Source organism: Chiloscyllium punctatum, chromosome 44 (assembly GCF_047496795.1).
Source record: "Chiloscyllium punctatum isolate Juve2018m chromosome 44, sChiPun1.3, whole genome shotgun sequence".
NCBI classification, from domain to species: Eukaryota; Metazoa; Chordata; class Chondrichthyes; order Orectolobiformes; family Hemiscylliidae; genus Chiloscyllium; species Chiloscyllium punctatum.
In genome coordinates, this window is record NC_092782.1 from 53,785,018 (window position 1) to 53,813,003 (window position 27,986).

At 42.1% G+C, this 27,986-nt stretch overlaps 1 protein-coding gene across 29 annotated transcripts in view; it reads right to left on the reverse strand.

Annotated features, from left to right (window-relative positions):
- The window catches only part of celf2 (cugbp, Elav-like family member 2), a 985,143-nt gene that overhangs the window by 143,675 nt on the left and 813,482 nt on the right, over positions 1–27,986 (reverse strand). For all 29 annotated transcript variants that reach the window (XM_072562980.1, XM_072562977.1, XM_072562973.1 and 26 more), the window contains one exon: positions 1,270–1,352. In XM_072562980.1, the coding sequence (XP_072419081.1) occupies positions 1,270–1,352 (83 nt within the window). The remainder of the gene's footprint in view (positions 1–1,269; positions 1,353–27,986) is intronic.

Genomic DNA, 27,986 nt, shown 5'->3' on the forward strand with positions numbered 1-27,986 from the left:
AAGCTCAAATTGGATGCTGTTCTTCAACTGTGTTTCTTGAACACATCTATATATTGTAATGTACATCACACACCAGTCTATCAGAATGGCAGCAATCAAAGCAGAAATTCCAGCCTCAGAAGAAACTCTTGATAAAATATCTAATTCCGACTGGCATGTTTGCACAGAATTGTAATCTACTCCTGTGTCAACTACTGTGGCCTCACTCGGGCACACTAAACAGATGCTTATTTCACTTGCTTCTATTGAGTTTGCTAATGTAATTAAATTAAAGCACTACAATTTTAGCTTTTAAAACATCTACAGATTACGGGCAATGTAAGCTTTGCTTGATGATTGAAATCTTTTATCACTGGATCAAGTTTACAATGTTTTGAGAATTCACTTTTTGTTTCCAAGCAGCTTGTCAAAAAGAGAGGATCAGATCAGACCCGTTCTAAACACCCATTATTTGCGACCCGCATGCCTAGCGAACACCATAATCACAACTTTAAGACTAGCTGAAGGGAAATAGTGCTCATGAAAAGTCATTTGGAGAACCGCCATAAAGAATTTTTAAGGTAAGTGGAAACTGTTATGTCCCATAAATCCACAGCTTTTAGAAGGGCCAGCCAAATCAGTCACTTCTGCAACAGCGAAGTCAATTTCCTTCTTTATGTTTATCAAAGGTGCAATCTTAAATAAAAATAAAACTGGATTTCCCACCATGCATGTTCAACAGTTCCTTTAGAGTATTATGTAGGAAATATGGCATAGAAACAGACCACTTGACTTAAGTCTGTGCTGCTTAAAACTCTACAGGAATTGCCTCCTGTCCTGCCCACCTCACCCCAGCCTTGCAGCTTATCTTCACATTTCCTTTTCTCATATGAACTCAACTAATCTCCTTTTGAAAGTACCTCATTTTTTGGTGGAATTATTGAAGAATTCCTTCAATCCTCTCTGCCTGCAGAAAAGATTTTTGTTTCTAATGCATCTAAATTTTTTTTCGTCCAATTTATATTTCATCGACCTTTCCCTGCTACTTATTTCCCATGCCTCCTTACACTTCCAGTGAAAAGATTGTCAACAACACCCAGAGTGTTCATTTTTAACTTCATCCCTCAGCGCTACATTCAGTCTGTCCTCACTGACCTTAAAAACTATGATTAGGTCACACTGAGGTCTTCTTTCCTCCAAGTAACGACTGGCCCAAAACCAAAAAAAATGGAAGGAGCACCATGAACTGCTGATACTGAATGAACAAAAACAAAAATCAGTGCTACTCACCGCAGGTAAAGTTTTAATGTTGTGAAGAGCATTCTGTGCTTCAAGTGCAGCTTTTCTTGTGTAAAACGTAACAAAACAACAGCCTGCAAAAGAGAAATGCATAAACTTAAAAGATAGGAAAATCAAATTCATGTTTTTAATAGACACATATATAAAACTCATTAGCCTAGCAGGCATCACTCCCCGAACAACAACACCCCCCCCCAACCCCCCAGCAACCTTTCAAAAGCCAGACTCCATTTGAAGTCATACCAGTGTATGCAGGGAGTAATTAGGTTGAGATGATTCATCCATTATGTCTTATTTAAATGATTAAAGACTAAGTGTGATTAGGAGGATTTAATATCCGGCAGCTCTGAATATTCTAGGTGCTCTGACAACAAGCATATCCATGTTCCCAAGCAATAACCATTCCGCATTATTGCATTCTCTGAAGCAGGATCACAAATGAAAATACCACCAGCTTTAGGACAAGCAATATAAGTAGCGTTAAAAAAAAACCTATAAAAGCAGACTGTGCTGGAAAGACACAGCATGCTTCTCATTGTTCTTATAGATTCACTGTGTGCTCCCATGCTTTCTGCAATTTCTTTTCAGATTTCGGACATTAAGTGGGCTCACTCTAAATCTCTGTAATTTTTTTGTTCTCTGTGAGTACTAACGGCAGCAACTCGTTCAGTCACCAGTTTAGATTAGATTCCCTACAGTATGGAATCAGGCCCTTCGGCCCAACATGTCCACATCGAGCCTCCGAAGAGTAACTCACCCAGACCAGTTCCCCTGACTAACACACCTATTGGCCAATTTAGCATGGCTAATTCACCTGACCTGCACATCTTTGGGAGGAACCTGGAACACCCGGAAGAAACCCACGCAGACACAGGGAGAATGTTCAAACTCCACACAGATAGTCTGCCCGAGGCGGGAATCGAACCCGGCTCCCTGGCGCTGAGAGGCAGCAGTGCTAACCACTGAGTCACCGTACCACCCTGCTTTGGAGGAACCTCAATCAGGTGGCCATTCCTCATACAGTATCTTAAGTAGTGAACGAGAAGGCAAAATGTGACACAAATTGGCAATGTCATCACTGGACTTGCTCCTGACCTCAGTGGGCGTCCATACAAACGCACAATAAAAGCAGATAGATCCTTGAAACAGGATAATAGTAGCATTTCCACCACGCACAGAACTGTAGAACAGACTGGAATAATGTATTCACAACAAACAGGAAAATGCAAGCACATAGAACAGACCAGCAACTCTGCTGAGTGGATTGGGAACGGGCCACACAGTCATTTGATAACGGATTTGTAATAATGTGCCGAGCCACTGGAGAATTAGGACTTTTGCAGAACAAATTAAAAAACAAAAGAACAATAATAATAAGCCCAGACAAAATTATCACGGTGTTTCTGGGTATTATACTCCCGATGATGTTGTGCTTTGTTTTCATAAAACACTTAACTCTTCTCTCTGGAGTGTGGCTTCGCTGGTCATGTGAAACTCTGAACAATCAACAATGCCCTGATTTAATAGAACAAACAGACAGTTGCTAGGCTGTTGGCACTTCATCACTGCAGTCCTGAAGCTCCAGTGTCCTTACAGCCTCAGAGTTAGCACAAGATTTCCCAACAAATGACACTTTGGACCACCAAAACAGAAAGATCCCCAGTAAACAACATTGCTGTCATTCACTGAGCACACCCCCTCTCACCCCCCAGAGGGGATAGGGACTACTGGTACACAGAAAAGTTGTTGGTTTGCCAGCACAATGTTATGGAATGATGAAGCACTCAGTCTCTGATGACGATAGGTATGAAGGTGACGCTGGTGATGTACAAGTCCACACGGAAAGGTGTTTCTTTTTGTATCACCACATACATAAAGCCCAAAATGAGGCATTCTGACACGCACAACTGAGCAGCACAGACAGACTCCCCTGGAGCAGGTCAAACCACTTGTCAGAGGGGATTGAACAGGGGAGCAAATAGATCTAGCCAAGCTAAAATTATGGATTTGGATGAAAGCATGCAACATGATTTTTATTACAATTCAAATCTCTTTCCACTCTTAGGTTTAATATGATGCTATTTTAATCAGCTACTCACTGTTCAGTAGCAATGAATACCATCTGGATACAGAGCAATCGCCACTAACCACAGCTGTTAAGAATGTTGACAACATTTTTACCAATAATAAAAAAAAGCACAGCTGAAGATTACATGACATTCCAAAATCAAAAGAATATCATAGAATTCCTAGAGTGCAAAGAGACCATTTGGCTCATCGAGTCCTCCGCAATCCTCCCAAAAGCATCCCTCCCAGACCTATACACTATCTCTGTAATCCTGCATTTCCCAAGGTTAACCTACCTAACCCTCACATCCCTGGACACTATGGGCAATTTAGCATGGCCAATTCACCTAACTTGCACACCTTTGGACTGTGGGAGGAAACCAGAGCACCTGGAGGAAACCCACGCAAACATGAGAATAACGTACAAACTCCACACAGACAGACAGTCATCCGAGGGTGGAATCGACTCTGCTAAAGCTGGGTTAATGATATTATTAAGACAGGCAGTTCTGATATAACTCAATAGTTCCATTCTCAAGCAATCTCGCATTATAAAAAAATCCCAAAATAGCTGTGCCATTTAAACTATTGGGACAGGAATCATGTTATAGCCAATATAAGCAAGGGACGTTCACGCTTTCCAAATAACAGTCTAAATTTTTTAATCTCGTTAAAGCCAATTCACGTGGAAGAAACACATGTTTTAGCAGAACAAACTGTATCAAAGGGACCCCTTGTGGCCCAGCCCACAGGCACACTGCTGTTGGTCTTTCAGCTCCTGATGAGTGATTTGTGGGATGGATTGGAGATATTGCAGTGCTTGGGTTGGAGTTGTGTCACAGGGAACAGGAGAGGTGCAACATCAGTTCCTGGCCTCACTCAGCCGGACAGCTGGTCTTAGCGACACAGAGTGATGCCAACAGCAAGGGCTTGGATTTCTGTAGAGCCTGAAGTCACTATGATGGTCCCACCTTCTCGGTCTTGCCCTTCACCAGAGATGTGGTGACCATTGGATTTAATGTGCCATCACCATCTTGATCGGGACAGCAGCTAATATGCCTCTGGCAACTTCTACCTGTCAGATTTTGAACTAACTGGCAGTGGTACTGAGCTAGAGCAGGGTTCGGTCTCTCTGATGAGGAAGGCAGAATGGGCGCATTCAGGGAGAGACACCAAGAACCTTGGAGCAGTGGGGAAGAACCTGCAGTGAGAATGCCTGCTGCAGTGTCCTGCCAAAGCTCTTGGACATAGCTGTGGAAGGCATCATTGCTCGAGATCCAACAAAAGAAACTGAATTGTAATCCCCACTGTACCACATAGCAGGGCACAGAAATAAGGGAAGGAAGAATGGCAGAGAGAGAGAGAGAGAGAGAGTGAGAAAGTGAAAGAAAAAAAATGTGAAACAGAAAGAAAAAAATTAAAATGAAAGACAGAAAGAGAAAGAAAGTGAAAGAGAGAAAGAGCTCACCAATAACAATGCATTAAGGACCAGATCATCTAGTTTACCGTGCTGATTTAAGGAATGACTATTGGTCACAAAATTAGGGAAAACTCCCTTGATGTTCTCCAAACAGTGGCCATGGGAATGTTTACACCCATATGAGAAAGCAGTTAGTGGCTTAGTTTAACACCTTATCCAAAGGACAGCATCGGCAATACCTTCCTCCCTAGCATAGGATAGGAAGCCTAAACTTAGCCTCAATTCTCTGGAATAGGACTTGAACTCACATCCAAGACTTCAATATTATTTTTTCTAAATAAAAACAGCTCAATCATTTTCAAAATGGCCACAAGAATTGGTTTAAACCCAGGCAGGTTCCAACTTTTTGGTTGCATTACAAAATCATTGAGTTTCACATAGTAGCCATGAAAATTTCTGCTTATAGCTAATTCCAAACAAATTTTTAAAAGAAGATTTCTACACATCTTGCTTTTACTTAATCAGCAGTCCAGAACAAATCAATGGAGGTTGAATGTTTTGCCCCGGTTTCCTCTGCTCCTTTATTGTTAATGCAGCGTCTTCAGTGAACCTCCAAAGTTACAACAAAAGATCCATTTTCTGATGTTGTCAGAAATATTGTAAGTACTTTTCAGTGAAGAATGATTAAGTCAACAAAGGCAAAGGAAAACTGAGATGATATAAACAAATGCCCAGCAGCTCCTTTGAGGTGAAAGCCTCTTTGCCCTGATCTGGTCTAGGTGCCTCTCTGAGACACTGTGCGATTTCTGGAAAGCCAGCATGGATTGGGAACTACACTGACTGTAGTCACAGATGTGGTTTAGCTTTTATTCCTTCTCCCGTTCCCCCAACCCCCAACACAATGAAGGCCATCTTAGGCGACAGGTTCATGAGTGTGGGCTCACCTCTGGGGTCCTTGCCATAAATTGCTATGTCAATGGGTGAAAATGCACAGCAACATGTCCTTCCACCTCCAATCAAAGCAAATCCTGGTGGTACAAAACACTAAAAGCAGCTCTTAAACTCTCAGCTCTGCATATTATACCTTCTGGGTTCAATCAGCCGAATCCCATTTGCGCTAGCAATCAAAATTACGCTATTTCAGATCTCTCCAAGCACTGATTACAACTGGGGGCTACCCTCTACACCCCTCAGTATGAGGCACTTTCAACAAGAGAAATTTAATTGATTTCACCTCACTAAAGTAAACCAGGCCAGGATTCATTCAGTATAAGAGATTACTAACACATGCATTCATTTAGTGACTTATTATGTTGATTTGTCTCAAAGCACTTCAGAAAATGAATTACTTTTTGAAGTGCTCTGATTGTTGTAATGTCGGCAAAGATAGCAGCTGCTCTGTGACAGCAATGCCCCATAAATAGCAATAAGACATATGGCTATTTGTTGAGGGAGTGCTGTTGGTGAGGTCTTCTCTCCGTGAGTAGTGCTGAGAGATTTTTAATGCTCACCTGGACCAAAAGAGCAGTCTGGCAGGGACCGCCAGTTTAACAACTGATCTCAAGATTTGCACTTCCAACAATACTGTAATCCCTCAGTAATGCAATTAAGTCTCAGTTTTGTTTGTATTTGCATCAGACTGTGGTGTGGGTAATTTGATGCTTTTTATTTATTTTCAAACTTATCTTTGTCATTTGTCACAAACTGTACACTGATGCATTGCTCATGCCCAATTTACCACTGCCGTGTTCCTACTGTGAACAGACTCGTTTGCAGGGGCCTGAATAGTGATGTCTATACACGAGAGCCAGGTCACGTACTAACACCAGAGAGTCATACGCTGTGCATGAATTTCCATATAGAAGGTAAACTGGTTCACGACCTGGATTAGCACCAGCAGCGATTGATGTGGTACAAATTAGAAAAAAAAAGGAAAATTTTGTCTCTAATTGTCGGAAATGTTGGAAAGTGGAATATTTCTACCTGCAATGACATGCGTCTTGTTCATTTTAATTAACTGTAGATGTAAAATACCCACAGAGACAAGTTAGTTGGACAACAGTTTTAATTGGAAATCTACCAATGACCCGCTGATTGAGCAAGAGATTGAAATACAGAACCATATACCACAGGAGGAGGCCAATCAGTCCATTATGTCCATGTCGGCTCCTGTAAAAAGTTACCCAATTCGTCCTACTCCCAGTTCTTTACACATAGTTCTGCAAATGTTTCTATCTTATAGATTTTTAATCAACCTGTTCATTTTAGGTTTATTTACAATTCCCTTATCACACACTTTACATAAAGGACCTTCTGATGATGCTCCCATTAGTGAGGAATAAATATCCGAATATGTCAGCCAATGTAACAAATAGCATGCACCTTCATAGCTTTTAATTAAATGCAGGAAGTTTGTGAACAGTTTTAATTAGAATCCTAAACACTGGGAAGATTGGTACTTTGGTTAGATTTCCTGATACACTGTCCCAGATTTTTCCATAAGGGCAAGATCAGCGGTTGATAGTAAATCTTGTGTGCTAATCTCCACTAGATTGCTGCAAGTTTTGCTGATTCACAAAGAAAGATGCCACAGACAGTGCACAGCAGTGAAATCACCCACTCAGTGTCAATCTATGATGGGAAGTAACTGCACACTTGGCATGCAAAGATATAGAAGGGATCAAATAAATGAAAGTTCTGGTCAGCCTACTACAGGAAGGATATTACTAATTTGGGGAGAGGGTGCAAAAACAATTTACAAGGGTGTTACTGTCTCTGGAGAGTTTGAGTTATAAGGTGAAGCTGGATAGGCTGAGACTTCTTTCACTGGAGTGTGAGAGGCTGAAGGTGAAGGGGTGAGAGGCATAAAATCATGGGGGACATAAATAAGATGACTAGCAAAGGTCTTTTCTGTGGGGAAGTGGTGGAGAATTCAAACCTGGGGGACACATTTTTAAGGAGAAAGCGAGGAGATGGATTTAAAACTTTTTCACACAGAGGTTGGTTCGTATGTGAATGAACTGCCTGGGGAAGTAGTAGATGCAGGTACATTTACAACACCTAAAATACATTTGGACAGGTACATGGATAGGAAAGAATATCGGCCAAATGCAGGCAACTGTTTAGTTTGGGATACTTGGTCAGCATGGTTGAGGTGGACTAAAGGGTCTGTTTCAGTGCTGTATGACTCAATGACTTCTCGAAGTGCATTTTAACCTACAATTGAACTTTGCATGAAACACTGATGAGCTGCTAAAACATTCATGTACCCAAGTTAGAAAGATAACTGGAAAAGCTCAGCAGGGCGGCACAGTGGTTAGCACTGCTGCCTCACAGTGCCAGAGACCAGAGTTCAATTCCCGCTTCAGGCAACTGTCTGGGTGAAGTTTGCACATTCTCCCAGTGTCTGCGTGGGTTTCCTCCGGGTGCTCCGTTTTCCTCCCACAGTCCAAAGATGTGCAGGTAGGTGAATTGGCCATGATAAATTGCCCGTAGTGTTAGGTGAAGGGGTAAATGTAGGGGAATGGGTCTGGGTGGGTTGCGCTTCGGAGGGTCGGTGTGGACTTGTTGGGCCGAAGGGCCTGTTTCCACACTGTAAGTAATCTAATGTAATTACAGAGGTCTGGCAGCATCTGTGGAGAGAAATCAAAATTAACATTAGCTCTGATCTCTCTCCACAGATGCTGCCAGACCTGCTGAGCTTTTCCAAAATTTCGGCTTTTGTTTCTGATTTCCAGTTCTTTCTGTTTTTATTTATAAAGATAACTGACCTGGCTAAATAAACCAAAGAGTAAAAATAACTTTTGTTTTTTTTTTAAAATCACAGTGAGGCTGATGTAACGTTCTCAGGGTCGTCACAATGAGAGAACTATAGTTAACAGACCTCTGAGTCTTAATGATACAATGAAGTATAATTGATTTTGGATCTGCATTCTCCAGTGATCCTGGCGCAATAAATCATGCTGTTCCCAGGTCTCTAACACAATTAGTATCAATTCTAAGTGGCAGCGGCATGAAAATTGGTTCATGCAGGAAAAGTAGGGATCACCAATGATTTTAATGGGGCAGGAGGGGTGAGGAGCTTTAATTAACTTTTCACTGATGCAGCTTGGCTGAATGTGTGTGCACAGCAAGTGTAAACACTTTTTCTGAAGAAAAAATCCTTTCTCCCCAGTCCCCACGGTAATATATCTGGCGTCCACTTGTCACTTCCCACTGCTTCACTGAAATCAGGAACTCAGTGGAGCAAAGTATCAAACTCACCTTCTATCAATGCATGACATACACATTGGTGCTTCAATGCTCCATATCAATGCTGGCAGTTTCAATCAAGACTACAGACCCTTGCTTCCCTGAAGATTCATGTACGTGGTGGTTAATGTAGTGAGTACATGAGCAATACAGATCAGGTCTTTTCCCTGGTTTATCCTGAGTACACTGACTATATCCATGGTTGTTAGTTTTCTTTTGTCCCCTACTTTTGGACTTAAATGGGAACAGTTGATGCGAATACACTCGGTTTCTGTTCTCATGGCTGAGGAGCCACTGATTTCCAACACTTGATTGATATGATGCATTCAGTAAGGACAGAATGAGGGTCACACAGTGGTAGTTTCTCCACATGTGGACTAGGAGGCCTGGGTCAAGTCCCACCTACTTCAGAGGTTTGTAATAATGCACCTAAACAGGTCGATTTAAAAAATAAACATGAAGTGAGAACACTATCTCAGGATTCTTGTGGTAGCGTCTCTACCTCTGAACCAAGAGACCTGGCTTCATGTCCCACCAGCTCCAGAGGTGTATCATTACATATCTGAACAGGTTGATTAGAATAATAGATCTAATATTTTTAAAAAATGACCTTAAGGCTCTTGTGGCATAGTGGTTGTGTCACTACCTTTGGACAAGAAGGTCTGAGTTCAAATCCAATCCACTTCAGACATGTGTAATCCGTGTTTAAACAGATCGATGAGAAACAGCTCGAATGTGAGCTTGGTGCTCCTATTTATGGATGGAGAGTTTGTTTGGGCTCAGATGTGGAGTAGCCATTTGAAGGAAGTAATGGTGTGAGGGGAACATTTTGGAAGGATTAGACAACAACTTACAGAAAACAAGAGACAGTAAATGGGTAAGATGTGTGCATAATACAGAGAATCCTCCACAATAATACATTATTGTTTGAGATTGTTGGTGCCATCCAGTCAGAAAACTACAACTGTCACCATTTGCTATGGAAACGTTGGCTTCTGTAATATCACACAGAACTACTTAACGTTGAAGTTAAGACAGTATAATTGAGTCTTTATGTGCTCCATTGTACATTAAGCAGAGAAATTCTCCATCCCTATTGGAATAATGGAAATAAAATGATATTTCCCATAAGTGTCAGTTCACTAGGTACTATTCAGTCAAAGATAACTCTCTAATGCACATTTCATTTCAGCCATAGTACTTAGCGTGGGAGTAATACACTTGCTTCATTTCCTCCATAGAGGTTGTCAGTTCCTACTTAACATTTTACACTGGAGGAGATTTTTGATTCCTGACTGATGGAGCATTTATATCCTTACCTTATCGCCAAGGAGTCAAGTCTTGGGGTACCTGGTTAACTCAACATGCTGATGATTTTCTGGACAGGTTTTGCCAATTCTCGTGAGGTTAAAAGAGTATCATTGGAAGTGAAGTTTTATCCAAGGGAGGGGTGTTGGCAGGAGATGGGGCAAAAGACAACTGGATTGCCTGTGTTCTGGCAATTCCCTCACAGAGATTTGACTGCAGGACATGATGGAGATACCCTGTGATGAAGACTGGTTTGTGCTCCACGATGCATCAAACACAAAAGATGAGCTGCAAAGGTCTTCTCATTATAATGCAGGGTTTCCTTGAAAAGTTAAGATACGATGAAAGTCGGATTTCTGCAGGAATCCACGCATCACTGAGAAAATGGAGTCTTTCTAGATATAGAGTTATGAAAAGCATCAACCCCGGTAAATACACTAAAGCTTTCCATTGGCTTTTGTTACCTTGGGAAACCTTTCTTGATGATGTAATTGTTGTTGCGGTTCTGTTCGCTGAGCTGGGAATTTGTGTTGCAGATGTTTCGTCCCCTGTCTAGGTGACATCCTCAGTGTTTGGGACCCTCCTGTGAAGCGTTTCTGTGATGTTGAGGATGAAACGTCTGCAACACAAATTCCCAGCTTGGCGAACAGAACCACAACAACGAGCACTCGAGCTACAAATCTTCTCCCACACTTTGATGTATTTGTTTTTCACCAGATTTCTCCCCCTCCCTTTTCTAAGGTGCTGGCTCCTATCAGCAGTAACCACGAGTACAACTGATTGTCTCATAATTTACCCAAATACTCATTCCTGATGAGTGAGGTAGGGCCATGATTGCCAGAAACCTACTGCCCACCGGGGACTATTTCTCGATTCTAAGATGCACACTTGTGCAATGATCATTCTGTTAAACATTGTTTTCACCCTATGCAATAATTTGTTTCTGCATCTAAAGCTCCTCCTGCAGTCAGTCTTTACCTTTTATCAGGGCAATTTGCAAGAAATATCAAAGTGAAGAGAAAACAACCCTGTATGAGAGAAGTGTGCTGTTTGTTGGTAAGTGGACACTGATTCACATAGGCGTTGCCATAGCGAATGTATCATTTGATGCAGATTGACAGTTAACTGCCAAGCTTTGTTCACAGTTTAAGACAGGCAAGTTGACTTTGATTAGTCAAGGCATTGCCCCGCAGAAGCCAGAGAATGGCTGCCGCCTATTTTGTTGGTGGCTGTCTGTGATTAGGTTCTGTCTGTATACAAAGAACAGGGTTCCTTGTATTAGTATGTTGATTCCAGTGCACACAAGTGTACCACACTGCAAGCCCGACTGATGATCCTAAACAGAGATAGTTTCTCATCAAATTATTTAAAGACATTACAGCATACCTTTGGATCAGGTGGAATTTGAACCTCCTGCCTCAGAGACGGGAACACTACCAGTGAGCCACAAGTGCTCTGCAATCTTAAATTGATTACAGATGCTGAATTACCAATCTTCAGATGCTGAATTACCAATCAGTGGTTGTATCAATCAAAGTCCACTTGTCAACCCATCAGCAATCTCTCCTCATTCAGTATAAATGTTGTTGTCGTTCTACTTTGGTAATTCCTGCAAATTGTCTTGACGAGTGCAATATAGAAAGTTTTCACAAAATGTATGCTTTCTCAGCAGCAGTTTAGTTCTGCACTATCTAGTTTTAGCTCTTTTCTAGTCATGATTATTTAAGCAAGCTAATTCCCTGTCAATTATTACTAGTTGTTACCATTACTCATATATAGCACTCTACTACTATCCAAGCTACTCCTTGCCAGTTCTTTCCTATGCAATACTCTCTTGTTACTATTCTCCATTGACTTCCTATCATCTCTGGAGATGTTTACGTCGAGGGAATTTTTGTTCCTGTTTGGGGAGACAAACCCTAGGCTCCATTGAGATCTTCAATACTTAGTGATGAGCTAGTGTCCCAGCCAGGGTGGTGGTGACTTTGTACATCCAGAAAAATAAAACTCAACTTGATTTTATCAATGTTTGACGTTTGGAATTATGGAACAGGTGCTCCATTCCTCACTGCAGAACTCTTAAAAACTATTTCCTGCTTTGACATTTTGAGAGTATTGTACAGTCTTCATAGAGCCATGATGTTGAAGTGCTGGTGTTGGACTGGGGTGGACAAAGTCAGAAGTCAAAGGACACCTGGTTATAATCCAACAGGTTTATTTGAAGTAAAAACTGTCTGGCTTGACAGTAATTATGAGAAAAATTATTTACTATTAGAGCTGAAAAAATAAATTTGTTACTTAGAAAGTGAAGATCGGGGAGTTTCGTTCCTTTTAATCCACTTTGACAGATTACGAGGGGAGAGGCTAATGTTCTCTGGGTGTTTTTGACTTAATTATTATTAGAAGGGAACCTCCTGTCATAACCGATTCGGGTTTGTGTGGTCGGTTAATTGTCGGAGAGGGTTCGACCTTTGCCCACATGTAACAGATTATTTAAATAAACCTGTTGAACTATAAGTGGTGTCATGTGTCTTCTGACCTCTTTGTGTGGACAGAGGGAGACACAGTGATAAGTGGAGAAGATGCTGCTCAGATTAACAGCTCAAAGTAGTACGTTCATGAATCCCTAGAGTCATAGAGATGTACAGCACCGTCCAACCTGTCCACACCGACCAGATATCCCAATCCAATCTAGTCCCACCTGCCAGCACCCGGCCCATATCCCTCCAAACCCTTCCTATTCATATACCCATCCAGATGCTTTTTAAATGTTGTAATTGTATTAGCCTCCACCACTTCCTCTGGCAGCTCATTCTCTGTGTATAAAAAGTTGTCCCTTAGGTCCCTTTTAAATCTTTTCCTCTCTCACCCTAAACCTATGCCCTCTAGTTCTGGACTCCCCACCCCAGGGAATAGACCTTGTCTGTTTACCCTATCCATGCCCCTCATGATTTTATAAACCTCAATAAGGTCACCCCTCAGCCTTCAACCTTTCAGGGAAAACAGCCCCAGCCTGTTCAGCCTCTCCCTATAGTTCAAATCCTCCAACCCTGGCAACATCCTTGTAAATCTTTCCTGGACCCGTTCAAGTTTCACAGCATGCTTCTGATAAGAAGGAGACCAGAATTGCACGCAATATTCCAAAAGTGGCCTAACCAATGTCCTGTACAGTTGCAACATGACCTCCTAACTCCTGTACTCAGTATTCTGACCAATAAAGGAAAGCATACCACATGCCTTCTTCACTATCATATCTCACTGAGACTCTACCTTCAAGGAGCAATGAACCTGCACTCCAAGATCTCTGTTCAGCAACACTCCCTAGGACCTTACCATTGAGTGTACAAGCATTATCACCCTACGATCATTCACACGGGAGAATTCGGGAGTGTGGGCTGCAAGTGTGCTCTAACTGGGGAGGTGGCAGGTAATATAGCTTACATCTTTGCCAAGCACGGCTGCTGCTTCGGATGCCTCTGGATTTATCTAGTGCCTCATTGAGCCACTCAGGAATCACATTAATCAATCACTCTTGGCCACAGTCACTGCTGTGACACCACAGCCTGTACTGTCACTAGCATTGATGGCAATGAGGTGAAAGCCAACTGTTTCTGCTGGCATTTGTTTGGGACTGTACATAATAGCACAGCAAGGTGTTGGAAACTTGGAAGTAGGAATTTAAATATTTAATAAGAAATCAAGTTCAAGAATTGCGTACAGTTCTAGTCACTGTAGTACCAGAAGGATGTGGATGCTTTGGAGAGGGTTCAGAAAAGGTTTACCAGGATGTTGCCTGCTATGGGGGATTTTAGCGATGAAGAAAGGTTGGATAGACAGGGTTTGTTATCACTGGATCGCAGGAGGTTATGGGGAGAGCCGATTGAGGTTTATAAGATTGTGAATGGCATGGATAGAGTGGAAAGTATGAGGTTATTTCCCCAGGGTGAAGGGGTCAGTTGCTAGGTGACACAGGTTCTAGGTGCGGGGTGGGGTGGGGGGGGGGTTTAAAAGAGATGGGCAAGACAAGTTTTTCATACAAAAGGGTGGTGAGTGCCTGGAAGGTGTTGCCAGAGGAGGAAGTAGTGGAAGCAGAGAAATAGCAGCATTCAAGAAGCACCTGGACAAATACATGAATGGGAATGGAATAGAGGGATAAAGGATCCAGGAACTGAAAACAATGTTAGTGTGGAAGGGCAAAATATGTCAGTACAGACTTGGAGGACCAAAGGGCCTGTTCCTGCCTGTACTGTTCTTTGACCAAAGTTCTGGGGAAAGGGCGGGAGAAAGGCAACAAATCAGGATGCTCACTTGGAGAGCTGCACTGTGCAAACCCCCCTTCAGCAGATTACACAAGTCAGCTGGAATAACAACGAGGATGTCAAAATGACTTGAACAACTGTTACAGAAATACATCCTTTTCAGATTGATTTACATTGAAATTTGATTTAAGTACGATTTCATCAGAGAACACATCTGACCATTTCCAAAAAGCTTTCCCCAGGTGTTAACACGTGAAGACTTCAACAATACTGGAAAATGTACTTCTGTTATAAACTTGTTGGTTGTATTGTAGCAAAGAGCCATCAGCGACGTTGTACTTTGAGGAATCAAGGCAGGGAGTGAGGAGAGAAAGCTGACAGGAATTTCAAGCATTATCCTGAGTGTAGCTGGCAAACTGGTTGCTGTTAAGGGACTGACATCTCTGCTGTACTTGCAGCCGAGTGTGAGTGAGACCATAGTGCTAACCGGCTGTCATAACTCGCAATGTCATGAAGCCTGATTCTCCATAACCACATTGTTTCAATATTTGGATTCCCAAATAGCTTCTAATTTGTTCAATTTCAGCTTTCGTCAGATCTTATTTGGTATGCATTGCACACACAGGTTCAAAGGAATAATCAAAAATGTGCATTCTGGGCAAGCTATTCAAATACTGGAAACAACAATGGAAGGATACCTTTACTTGCTTGCCATTTCATCTTATGTGGCATGGGATAAATTTACAATAATCCCATTTCAGGGAAGTGAGCACATCATTTACACTGACATGTGTAGCACCAAGGATAAGCTATACAGTTGGGGATACCTGTTCTTCAAAGGAGACACTAATGTTCAGGTCATATTTGCCATCTTATGTGGATGTAAAACCTTGGGACTTGGGAAGAGTCACATAGCACAGAAACAAACTCTTCAGTCCAACCAGTCCATCCCAACCATAATCCCACCTGCTTGGCCCATATCTCTCTAAACATTTCTTTCATGTATTTATCCAAATGTTTTTTAAACTTTGTAGCTATACCCACATCCATCACATCCTCTGGAAGTTCATTCCACACAGGAACCAATCTTTGTTTAAAACAAAATGCCCTTTATGTTTTTTAAAATCCTTCTTCTCTCATCTGAAAAATATGTCCCCTAGTCTTGAAATTTCACACTCTAGGGAAAAAATACCTTAACTATGCCCCTCATGATTTTATAAACTTTAATAAGGTCACCCCTCAGCCTCCTACATTCCAGCGACAAAAGTCCCAGCCCATCCAGCCTTTCCCCAAAACTCAAACTCAGACTGATCTTGAACTGCAGGAGGTATGGATTTTGGCCAATGGTTCATTCACAACCACCATCACTAACTCAGGCGATTTGGTCATTTTCACTGTTTGTGGGAGCTTGGGGGCTGTGCAAACATAGGTTTCTGAGGTTTGTACAGAAAACAGATGACACACCTCAGAAAGCACCACATTGTTGGATATTAGGACTACCAATATATTGAAAGGCACAATCAGCTGCCAATTCTCTCTGGACTAAAGCAATTGCAGAAGCATTGTAGCCTCCATGAACAGGGAAGAGAATCCACCAATGTTCACTTTAGTGAAGGGCCACTGCTGAGATGTGACAACTCAGCCACGATAATCCAACAAACCAGTGGCCCCAACACAAGTTCCCCAAACTCACATGTGGACATCATGCCTCACAGATGACAGAAGTGAATCGTGTACAGCCAGTTTTGCTATAACATGATAGTTCCGTTCTCAGACAATCCCGTGTTATAAGAAAATCGCGTAACTATTTAAACCAATATAGCCGGAATCGCATTATAACAAATACACCCTTTCAAGTTTCACAACATCCTTCCGATAGGAAGGAGACCAGAATTGCACGCAAAATTCCAAAAGTAGCCTAATCAATGTCCTGTACAGCTGCATCAACTCCTCCTAACTCCTGTACTTAATACTCTGACCAATAAAGGAAGCATACCAAAGGTCTTCTTCACTATCCTATCTATCTGTGACTCCACTCTTAAGGAGCTATGAACCTGCACTCCAAGGTCTCTTTGTTTGTGCTGGAGAAATAGTGTCCTCAATTCGTCAATTGTGTTATAATGAATAACATGCGTTATAGGGCAACCATGTGTATTGAAAATACTGAAAATCCAAAAAGGAAACCAAACAAGCTGCAAACGTGTAGGCAGGCCAACAGCTCCTGTTCAGAGAAGGGATAAGGAATTTCCATTATCCAGAAAGAGGTAAGAAGCTGGGATTGTTCTACTTTGTGCTGGGAAGATTAAGGAGAAATTTGATAACTGTTCAACGTGAGGAAAGGTTTTGGTACAAATAAATAAGGTCAGACTACTAAACAGCAGAAGGGCTCATAACCAGAGGAAATGGCAGTAGGACTGTGCATAGCAACTGAGAGATTGGGACAGTAGGCAGAATGGTCTCCTGACATACAACTAAAACCAAGATCAGCGTTCTGAAGCAGAATCGCATCAGACTTGAAACGTTCACTCTGTTCCTCTCGTGCACACACTGCCGGGTTCCTCTAACCTTTTCTGTTTTTATTTAATGGTCAGTTTGTTCTCTCTTCAGATGCAACCATCAAGAACAAATACAGACCTTGCCATTGAAGCGCAGCAGATCTGACAGCCTCTGTGAAGAGAGATACAGACTTAATGTTTTGAGTCCAGTGTGATCCTTCTTGAGAATTTCCAATATCTGCATTGTTTTGCCTGACCATCAAGAGGCATTCTCCATGGCCGGCTGGTAAGAACATTCTCTTGAATCTCTCTCTTCACCATTCACACCCCTTCATCCTCCCCCACAATGATAGGCTCCTAGGAAGTGATGCCAAACAGACAGACTTTGGGATGTAGGTACATAGTTCCTTGAAGACGAGTCAGAGGTAGATAGGATAGTAAAGGTGGCATTTATTGCCTTCATTGGTCAGTGGAGTGATTATAGGAATCGGGAGGTTCTGTTGAGGTTGTATAGGACATTGATTAAGACATTTTTCGAATACTGCATTCAAGTCTGGTCTCCCTGCTATATGAAGGATGTTGTGAAACTGACAAGGGTTCCGAAAAGATTCATGAAGGTGTTGCTATGGTTGAGCTATAGGGAGAAGCTGAATAGGCTGGGGCTGTTTTCCCCGGAGCATCGGCAGTTGAGCGGTGACCCTATAGAGGCTTATAAAATCATATGTGCATGGATGGGGTGAATAGCCAAGGTCTTTTCCCCAGGCTAGGGGAGGCCAGAACTAGAGGGCATAGGTTTAAGGTGAGGAGAATCTTAAAAAAGGGACCCAAGGGGCACCTTTTTCACACAGAGGGTGGTGTGTGCATGGAATGAGCCATCAGAAGTGGTGGAGGTGGATACAATTACAACATTTAAAAGGCATCTGGATGGGTATGGAGTAGGAAAGATTTAAAGAGGGATGGGGCCAAATGCTGGCCAATGGGATTAAAATAATTTGGGATATTTGGGCCGCATTGACCGGTTGGACCACTGGGTCTGTTTCCCTGTTCAGGGTAGCATGGTGGCTCAGTGGTTAGCACTGTTCCCTCACAACACCAGGGACCAGGGTTTGGTCCCACCCTCGGGCAACTGTCTGGGTGGAGTTTGCACATTCTCCCTGTGTCTGCATGGGTTTCCTCCAGGTGCTCCGGTTTCCTCCCACAGTCCAAAGCTGTGCAGGTTGGGTGAATTAGCTATGGGAAAAGTAGGGTTACAGGGATGAGGTAAGGATACAAGTCTGGGTGGGATTCTCTTCAGAAGGGCGGCATGGACTCAATGGGCTGAACTGTCTGCTTCCACACTTTAGGGACTCTTTGATTTCCATGCACTGCTATTGTATGACTGTACGAGGTTAAAGCTTCAACAACAAACTAAAAGTTGTGAGTTTGCCTTCACGATTCTAATCCCACTCTACTCTAAACAGTTGCAGCTGTTGCTCTGTGACCATCAACTCTTGATTGTGACCTGACAGTCTGAGGTTAATCTCAGGGTGTCAGATACAGCAAAACATCATGGTCTTGCGCAACATAAACAAGATGTTACCATATCCAGTACAAGTAAGCGGCTGGCGTTAGTGAGACTCTTCTGTTTTATGTTTCTGCACGTCACTAATTGGCAAGTAACAATACTGGCCAAAGCATAAAGGAACCCTGCATCATCGCAGATCACCCAGGTGTACCACAGGTGAAGAACAAAATACAATGGCACCAGTTTAACCCAGCTGCATGATGTCAAGGACAGCACAGAAAAACGTGCAAATACTCTCATTATTCTTCATTAACTCCCAGTGACTGAAAGGTATTTTTGAGATTTGTTTTCTGCTGTGCTTTACCTTTTAGCTTGTGGCCTTGATCAGAGCCTATTTAGGTTCCGAAAAGCCACTGGATTGCTTTTAATCACACATTAGAAACTCTTCTCAAAAGGTACCTTCAGAAATCCAAGGTCTAGCGCATCAAGGGAGGTTGATGTGAATACAGCAATCTATGCAGACTTGGCCTTGTTCTACTGAAAAGATTTCATTTCTCCATTTTTCCTTCATAATTTTGTTTACTAGGCAGGGAAGGCAACTGTTCTCAGAATACTGGCAGTTTATGTTGGTTCCAGTGGTTTAATTTTGGCCATTCCAGCACAATCTAGCTCACACAGAGACAGTAATGCCCTTCAATTCTTTTCAGAACTAGATTCTCAGCAAGCAATAATCCTATTTCTAGTGAACATAAATCCACCAGTGTAATGCAGGAATAGAGGAGGCAGGAAGAGGAAAACATTCCAAAATCTGCCATTAATACTTTAATTGCACTACTATAAACCCAAACACAGGTTGTGAGGAGGTGTTTAGTATCACCTTGGAAGAAATGGAGGTAGCCATATCAAATTTCTGCACCATAATGTGAATGTTCTTAAGGCAGCATCAGAAAAACCCTGGCATTTTATTCCAATCACTTGGTCATATCAATTAACTGCCTTAAAAGTTGATGGTTTCACAGGGCAATGGGATGTTGGTTCAAATCACAATTCCCCTGACTGTTGATAGTCACTGATATTGGCTTCTTAATATTTCCCACTGTCAAAGCTAACAGTGCTCTGAAAAGACATTCCTTAACAACTGATAGTCTAACAAGTCAATACCATGTGTCTAGTGGGTGGGTGAAAAGAGTTAATTTGTTTCCTGCTTTTGTGTGCTAATTTATTTCCCATTTTCAACCCACACTGCCAACTCGCAACAAAATAAAAACAAGCTCGCAAGTTTCTTCTTGTCGGTACACTGCCTCGTTGTGGTGACACATGGAAACTGGATCCCATCTGGCCTTAGGTTAAAGCTGAAGAGGGAGTTGGAGGAGGTTTGGCTCCCAAATATGCAGGGCCTAACAGCCGATAGAGATACTCTGGCACACATGAACCAAACTCCCAGCTACAGATGGAATGCTCATGTCCTTCTGGATCCCTCAAGAGGGAGCTGAAGTCTAAGGGAGTACACCTTGATATTAAAAAAATCTGGAGTGAAATCTAAAAGGCGGACTGTTGTGTAAATGTGTCCCCATTCTGGCAATTCCTGCAACCAGACTGGTGCCAAATGTAACGCTTTGAATTCTTTTGGACTCAAGTAGGGAGGTTGAGGGATACCCAGAGTCTCCAGAACTTCTGTCCAGGGTTGATTCCTTGAACAGGACACTCCCCAGTGATGCAGCAGAGAGTTGAGAAACACAGGAGGCAGCAATTACAAATGATAAACCCAGTTCGAATGGGGTACAGAGCATGTGCAATGGCTTTCTCTGACAGCAAAAGGGACCATTGTCTCCCACTGATTAGCCACTGGCCACCTCAGGTTGAACAGCTCCCCAATTGGTTAGTGCCACAGTCCATTTGTTTCACCAAGAACCATCACAGCAGGCAAACAAATAAAACCAATTGAAAGAAGGAAGATGCTGACTCTTTGGCAAGCACCAACATCCAGAGAGTGTGCACAGGACTTAGGCATCACTTTTGGCTGGTCCAATTATGTACCCAAGACAGTGGAGAACAACACAAAACATGATCAGCTGAATTTTACCACAGCTTACCCATGAGAGATCCACTCACTGAGTGCAGATTAACATTCGTCTGGCAGGGGAAAGAGTTCAAGGCAAATGTGTGATCACACTGAGGATTTCACTACTCCCTCAATAAAATTCCCCTCAAATTGTTCTGAATGTATTCTCTCCACTTGTCTCTCATCTCAAACTGGACTAGCCAACTTTATAAATATCTATGCTCCACACTGTACTGCACGAGAAGTGAGGAGCAGTTTCATGAGGAGCTTGACGCTATCAACAGAACTTTCAAGGCAGAACAGCTTTAATTTGAATGCAAGAGTAGGATTGGACCATGAGGCTGGATCCTCCTGCCTTGGACATGGCGGTGTGGGAAAGGAAATCGCCAACAGACAGATTCCTTGAGCTTTGGTACTACCTTGAAGCTCGTGTCACTAACACTTGCTGTCAGAACAGAAGCTGCATTCTCACCACATGTAGCTCCCAGGCTGTGATACGGCTCACGTCCTGGTGTGCACCAGGGTTAGGATGCAAGCCGGAAGGATTGTTCATTCAAAGCAGCAATGCTGTCTACATATATATGTCAGCCATATTGCCTACCCAGACAAAAAAAAACAAGTTTCACAACTCAGGATCACTGAATTTGTTATGTGGAGGTGATGCCTGCACTAGCTCGCTGAAGGAGAATTTCACTAAGTGCCTTCCAATCTAACCTTGCACATTGATTCCTTTCCCCCCAACTCTCCTGCCACCCCACCCCAACAAAAGTCTAGTTCCTTTCTTGATTGTTGGTGGAGATAGATTCAATTCATACCCATACAGAAAAAAAAACCCTTACATAAGACAATTTGGAAGAGCTATGAAGGAAGACTTGTATATTTGGGCTGCAAGATCAGCTTAAGATTTCTTTCCAGCTCTGATGATCTGGAAGCTGCCAAAACTAAACTGCCCTGCCCTGCCCTGCCCTGGTATGGACCCTTTCCTCTGAACTGAATCTGGTTCTGGCCTCTGGCCTCTAATTCAGTACGTTATTAAAGTTTAATTTATAAATACTTCGGCAATTACATAACCAGCTGGCTTTTCTAATCACAGCTGGAGTCATTTCATTTATTGGAAATGCTGTTTTGATCCCACTGCTTATAAATGGAATTGCTGACCATTTAAAAAAAACAAGTCACCTTCAAAGAACTGAAAACCAAGACCCATTTCCCTCAACTTTAGAATTCCCAAATAATAATTAACCTTTATCACAGCTGAATGAGTAAACGCTGGTAATGAGAAACTCAAAAGGAAATTGCAGAATAGCTGAACATAAAGGTTAATCAGAATGAAGTTTTGAGGACTGTGTTACAAGAAGAGAGAGGAGGAGGGAATCAGCTAAGTTTAAGGAGAGAATTTGAGAGTTATGGACCTAAGTAGCTGAAGTCATGGCAGCCAGTAGTGGAGCGATGAAAATCAAGGTTAGATTGTAATTTTGAACAAGTAATTAAAGACTAGTATCAACACAGATTGGCTTTGCAACTGAGGAATGGCTTGTGGTGGGGATGAAGGTAAAGCAGGGAATAAAATGACAACTTAGAAATAAATTCAGGAAGAACAAATGCAGAGCACCATTCAAGAGGAAGCAAACACAATATTTTGTGGAGTTACAAAAGAGAACATCTCCCTGCTGTTAAAACCACATGAAAAATGTCGCTCTTCAACTCTACCTCCGGTCTGCTTTGATGAACTCACTCACTCAGTGTCAATCTCTCCCTGTGAAAGTGCTTGGAGATATTCATCTACATCTGGTGCGATGTATGAATGCGATGTGCCTTTTTTAAAAAAAAACATTTTGCTGAAGATGTCAACGCTTTCACATCAGCTATTATCCTCATTTTCTAGAATGTCCCACGGTGACGTGTAATACTTGCACTTTCATTAGTGAGAGAAATATTTCTGAAGCTGTCACCAGTCACAAAAAAAAGGCATAACGCTCACAGCATTGTCAATCATTAAAGAAATAATAAATTAAAGGCCCTCATGAGCTTTAAGTACATTATTGTCAGTGGAAAAACATAAACCATTACAAATAACTTTGTCTCCAATAATTTATAACCTGTAGAATAATGAATAATAAACAAACTGTTTGGGATGTACTGGAATTCAATTGGGCAGCTGTTGTGTGTTAACTGGTTTTAGTGTTAGCACCATGCAAAGACTCATAAAAGAACATTGCAGCCCATTATTGATGTGCCTTGTGTAACTTTATAGCTTATTACATCGCCATGGTGAATTTGAAAGCCATCTAAGTGTAAAAATCAATTGGTTCCTAACCTCCTTATATTACAGTAATTCTCCCCAGAGCATTTAAGCTCCACACACATGCTCATTCAATTGGAAGGAACTTAGCCCCACCTCCCTCCAAATTCACGTGCTCACTCTAGTGCCTCGAAAAGATTGTTTGGAATATACAGAAAGCTGTAAGTATCTAGTGCCACCAGCCCTTTATGATATATAACTTAATACAGAATCATAAATCATTATAACTGAATTATTGTGTCATCTGGGTATTTGCCAGCAACATGAAAGCAGCAAATTCTAATAATGGCGAGACAATTACTGGTTGTAGTTATTACACCCAGGTGCAGAGGATTTGGTCTTAACCCCTTCACTGCTGCAGAACTACAAATACTCAGAAATAGCCAAGAAACCAGGGTGAAGGGTTGAGGTCCAAAGATATTTTTGGGGCTGAAGAAAATTGGGAAATCATTTTGAACATCATGGATGGATGCCAAGCCAAACTGTATTCCTCACTGAGTTTTACCTGTTCTTTGTGCTGAAGAGACCTGGCTAGAATATTGTACAGGGGCACCTTCACCAGATATAGACTATAATGATCAGAGTCAGCAGTGCACTGTGATCTGCTCAAGGCAATTAGAAAAATAAATCCCAGTCTTGCTACAGATATTCCAAGAATTTAAAAAAAAAATCTATAAAGATGCATGGATCTGTAGGTTTCATTTCAGGATGAAAGCGAAGGGGAAAAGAGAAATCTGCTGTGTATGCATGCCTTCACGGCAAGTGGCTGGTACTTCTTATGGAATTCTTGTACTTTACAAGGAAAATGACCTCTTTTCGGGTAAAACCAGGGAAATGAGGAAAGACAGTGCTCTATAGGGAAATTAAAAAAAAAGGACAAGAGATATTTACTATTAATAGCCCATTTACAGGCCATAGTGATTTCAAAACTGGGACATTGCAGTATGTACGACACAGTACAAGCAGAATATATATGTCCTTCACAGGGGAATTTAACCAGCTATCAACAATTTAGATTGCATGTAGCCTTCTGTGGGTTAGAGATACAACTGCCTCAATCACACACTACTATTGTATTAGCTTATTGGTAAATCTGAAAATGAGAAGACTTGCATTCCATTGTATGTTTCATCACCTCAAACAATGAAGTATATACAATGTGCTCTAATGTGGAGAAAAGAGATCTAATTTGAATATAGCCAGCTCCAACAGTGATGAGATAATCTCTCCTTGTGATCTTCACTGAGGGATAAATGTTGACCAAAACAGTGGGCCTGGCTCCCCTCCCCATCTCTGAAAGAATGCCATGGGAGCATTTACCATCCTCCTTAGACAACAGGCAGGGTCTTGGTTTACTGTTTTACCTGAAAGATCACACCTCTGTCAGTGCAATTCTCCCAGGTGACCCAGACTGAAAAGTCATACACAACTGGAAACTTTACCTCAGTTTCTCTCTCCACATTGCTGGTGATCTGGAGTCACACATGTTCCATAGGAATGGAAGCTTTCCTTCCCTAAAGGACACTAGATGGTGATCAATAGCAGTTACATGTTGCCATTAGTAGAATTTAAAAGAATGAGAGTAGTTCTCCTAGAAACCTATAAAAGGCTAACAGCTGTGGACAGGGTAAATATAGTATGGACATTCCTGATGACCACGGAATCCAAAACCAGATATCACAATCTAAGGATACAAGCTAGGCCATGTAGGTCTGAGATGAGCGATCTCTCCACCCATAAAGTGGCTAGCCTGTGGAATTCTTTGCCACAGAATATGATTGAAGACATTAAATGTTTTGGCTTCAAGGAATTAGATACAGTGCTTAGGGATCAAAGTTCATGGGGAGTAAGCAGGAATGGGGGACTGAGCTAGATGCTGGAGTAGAGTGGTGCTGGAAAAGCACAGCAGAGTTAGATGATCAGCCATGATCATATTGAATGGTAGAGCAGCTGAATCCTGCTCCTATATTTTATGTTTCCATTAGGCAAGCTTTTTATCCCAGATTTTTAATTCAAAATTTCCATCATGTTCACAGAACATTAACCCGAGGTTCTGGATTACTAGTTTAATGACATTACTGCTGCACCCCTGCCTCCTCTCAACTGCCTGACTCACAGACAGCAGTGCTGCCCACTGAGCCACAGCTGACAACACTGTCAAGTGGGCATCTAACTCCTCCCTGATCTTCTCCTGTGATATCCCACTCCTCTATCCACACCATGGGGTAAAGAAGGTGCAGGAAAACATGAAGGAGACACAATGACAGAAAGAGAGAGACAGACACACAATCTGCAAGTACTGCTCACTGGGACTCTAACACAGATTTCAAGAATGTGAATCGCTGGCTCCTTAGCTCAGCTCTCTACTTGGCTGCACATTTCCCAGATTCTGATATCAAACTACAGTCACCTTTCTGAGAATGCACGGGACAAGTGGATGACTTAATTCCTTCTTTTTCGCGTGAACAGAAACTTTCAACACGAATGCCTTGAAAGCCTGTGAAAGATGCTGTCTGACCATTAGAGCACCACTTAAGCTCTTCTGAGAAAGCAAAGGGGCCTAGATGGATGTCCAGTATGTTGCTTTCACATCAATTATTATGCACATTCTGCAAAAACTGTGACACTGATACAAGAAGAGACAAAAAAATGAGGTTGTACCATTTGTTCTTTTTAATATAAAAGCATGCTTCCATTAAAGTCTCTGAAAAATTCATGCCTGTCCTAAGTTCTTGAAATGCATTAAGATAAATTTTGAACATGGAAATGTTAAGTACTATATGTCAATCTCGCATACTTTCAACAGCTCTTAAACTTGTGCTGCTCCATACATTATTTATAACTCTCCCTTTTCTCTAATTCATTTGCAACAGCAGTTCAGTGACTTGCCCGGAACAAACTATAACTAGCCACGGGGCTGTGCGTTGCTGCAGCTGGACCCTTTGGTGGTAACGCTGAAGCAGCATTTTGACCTAGTGAGATGCACAGGGCTAACACTTCCCCCACTCAAACTGTCACATGGCAGAGCAGTGGAAATGTAACTTATTAAGGCTGGAGTATGCGACTTGCCTGCCCACTCAAACTGGGTGTGTTGCTTACCCAAACCGCTCTGCCACAAGGCACTCTGAATGCTGTATCTGCAGGTCCTTCCCAACAAGCAGAAAATAAACTCCTACATTGCGACAAATGATCAAGCACATGTCTCTCTTAATGCTGCGGAATGCATCCAAATTGGGTGGATTCCGCATTAATGGCAGCCTGAAGACTGCTTAAAGAAACAGTTCTATAAAGTAAAACTTTATTTTATACCGGATTTAAGTTACAAACATTATATTTCAGGAAGCCAATTGTGGAATGATGGAACAGGAGCCAATCTTTCCACAAATTACAAACTTTTATTTGCAGTGTTACATGATTAGTTGGAGACCTGCACACAGTTTCACCCAATTTATAGTGAATCCCCCTGCACAGAATTATGCACGATATACAATTAACATTCAAGGCCTCCACTTCCTGATGGATGGGTCTTACGTCAGAGAAAATTTGGTCGAATCTCCAAGATTGCCCACTAGGATGATCCAAACTTTAACTGATCCTGGTGACCAGCCCAAGTCAATCCAGCAGGTTTACAGGAAACCCACTGATCCCACAATCAAAACAGTTACATTCAGCAGCTTTGCTCAACCAAGTTTTGGGTGGCGAAAAGTGTGGCATTAGAAAAGCACAGCAGGTCAGGCAACATCCAAGGAGCAGGAGAGTCAATGTTTCGGGCATAAGCCCAAAGCATTATGCCCAAAAATGTCGATTCTCCTGCTCCCCGGATGCTGCCTGACCTGCTGTGCTTTTCCAGCACCACACTTTTTGACTCTCATCTCCAGCATCTCACTTTCTCCAAGTTTTGGATCTCCTAACCTGAACTTTTGCATTGTGCCCTTGGTTAAAAGGACCTGAAGTGTTTACACACCACAAATATCAATTCACTTCTCTCATTCCTGGCCGTGTTGGTAAATGTCTGCCTATCTGGGTTCTCCTTCCAATTTCAGCACCTATAACCCTGCTGTTACTCCCTATTTACCTTCCCCATCCAATGAAGCCCTAAGTTTAAATCATGCAAGTCAAGTACTGCTAAATATTCTGATGGTGCACGTCAGGTTTATAAGTCACATTGATGGGTAGACAGAAATAGAGTTTTAGCACCCTCTAATACTCTCCCAGCTTCCCCAGTTGAAGCTCCTGTACACAGTCCAAATTCCTGGACTCAGCTGTGTGGGGAGGGGGGTGAACATTGCACTCACTTTTAGTGACACAGATTTATAGAGATTGACTGTGCTAGGTATTGCCACTGGCTGTTACCTGGGTAACATGTATTATCATTGAAGACAAAAAACATGATTCATGACCCACAGTGCCACCTGGCCCCAGAGATTTGACATTGATATGATACAGCAGCACTTTGCTTTCCCCCAGGATGTTACAGCACAGAAACAGGCCATTCCCCCCATCAGGTCGATGTTTGTCTTTTGGTTCCCAAATCCCTGCACATTTCCTGAGGTCTGTGATGCTATTTTTTTGGAATGGCTCTGATCCAGTCATAAAAAGATTTTGGATTCAACATTTTTGTGCAGAGAATTCCTAACTTCATTTTTTGAACACATATGAAGATGGGAACACACAAACTAGAAGCAGGAGTAGGCCATTTGATCTCTGAAGTCTGCTCCCCCATTCGACAACAACCTCACATCTGCATTTACGACTAACCCTGGTAAATCCTTGTTAATAAGATGAAAGGTTATGTACCTCTACCTTAAAAGATTTTAAGGACTCTGCTTCCACCATCTTTTCAGGAAGAGGGACCCAAAGACTCACGACTTAAGAACAAAAATGTTGCCTAATCTAGGCTTTATTTGGGTGACTCCCTGTTTCTATGCAGTGATGCCTGGTTCTAGACTATCCCATGAGAGGAAACATTTGCTGCACATCTATCTTGTCAAGTCCCCTCCGGATTTTATTTGTTTTATTCAAGTCATCTCTTATTATTCA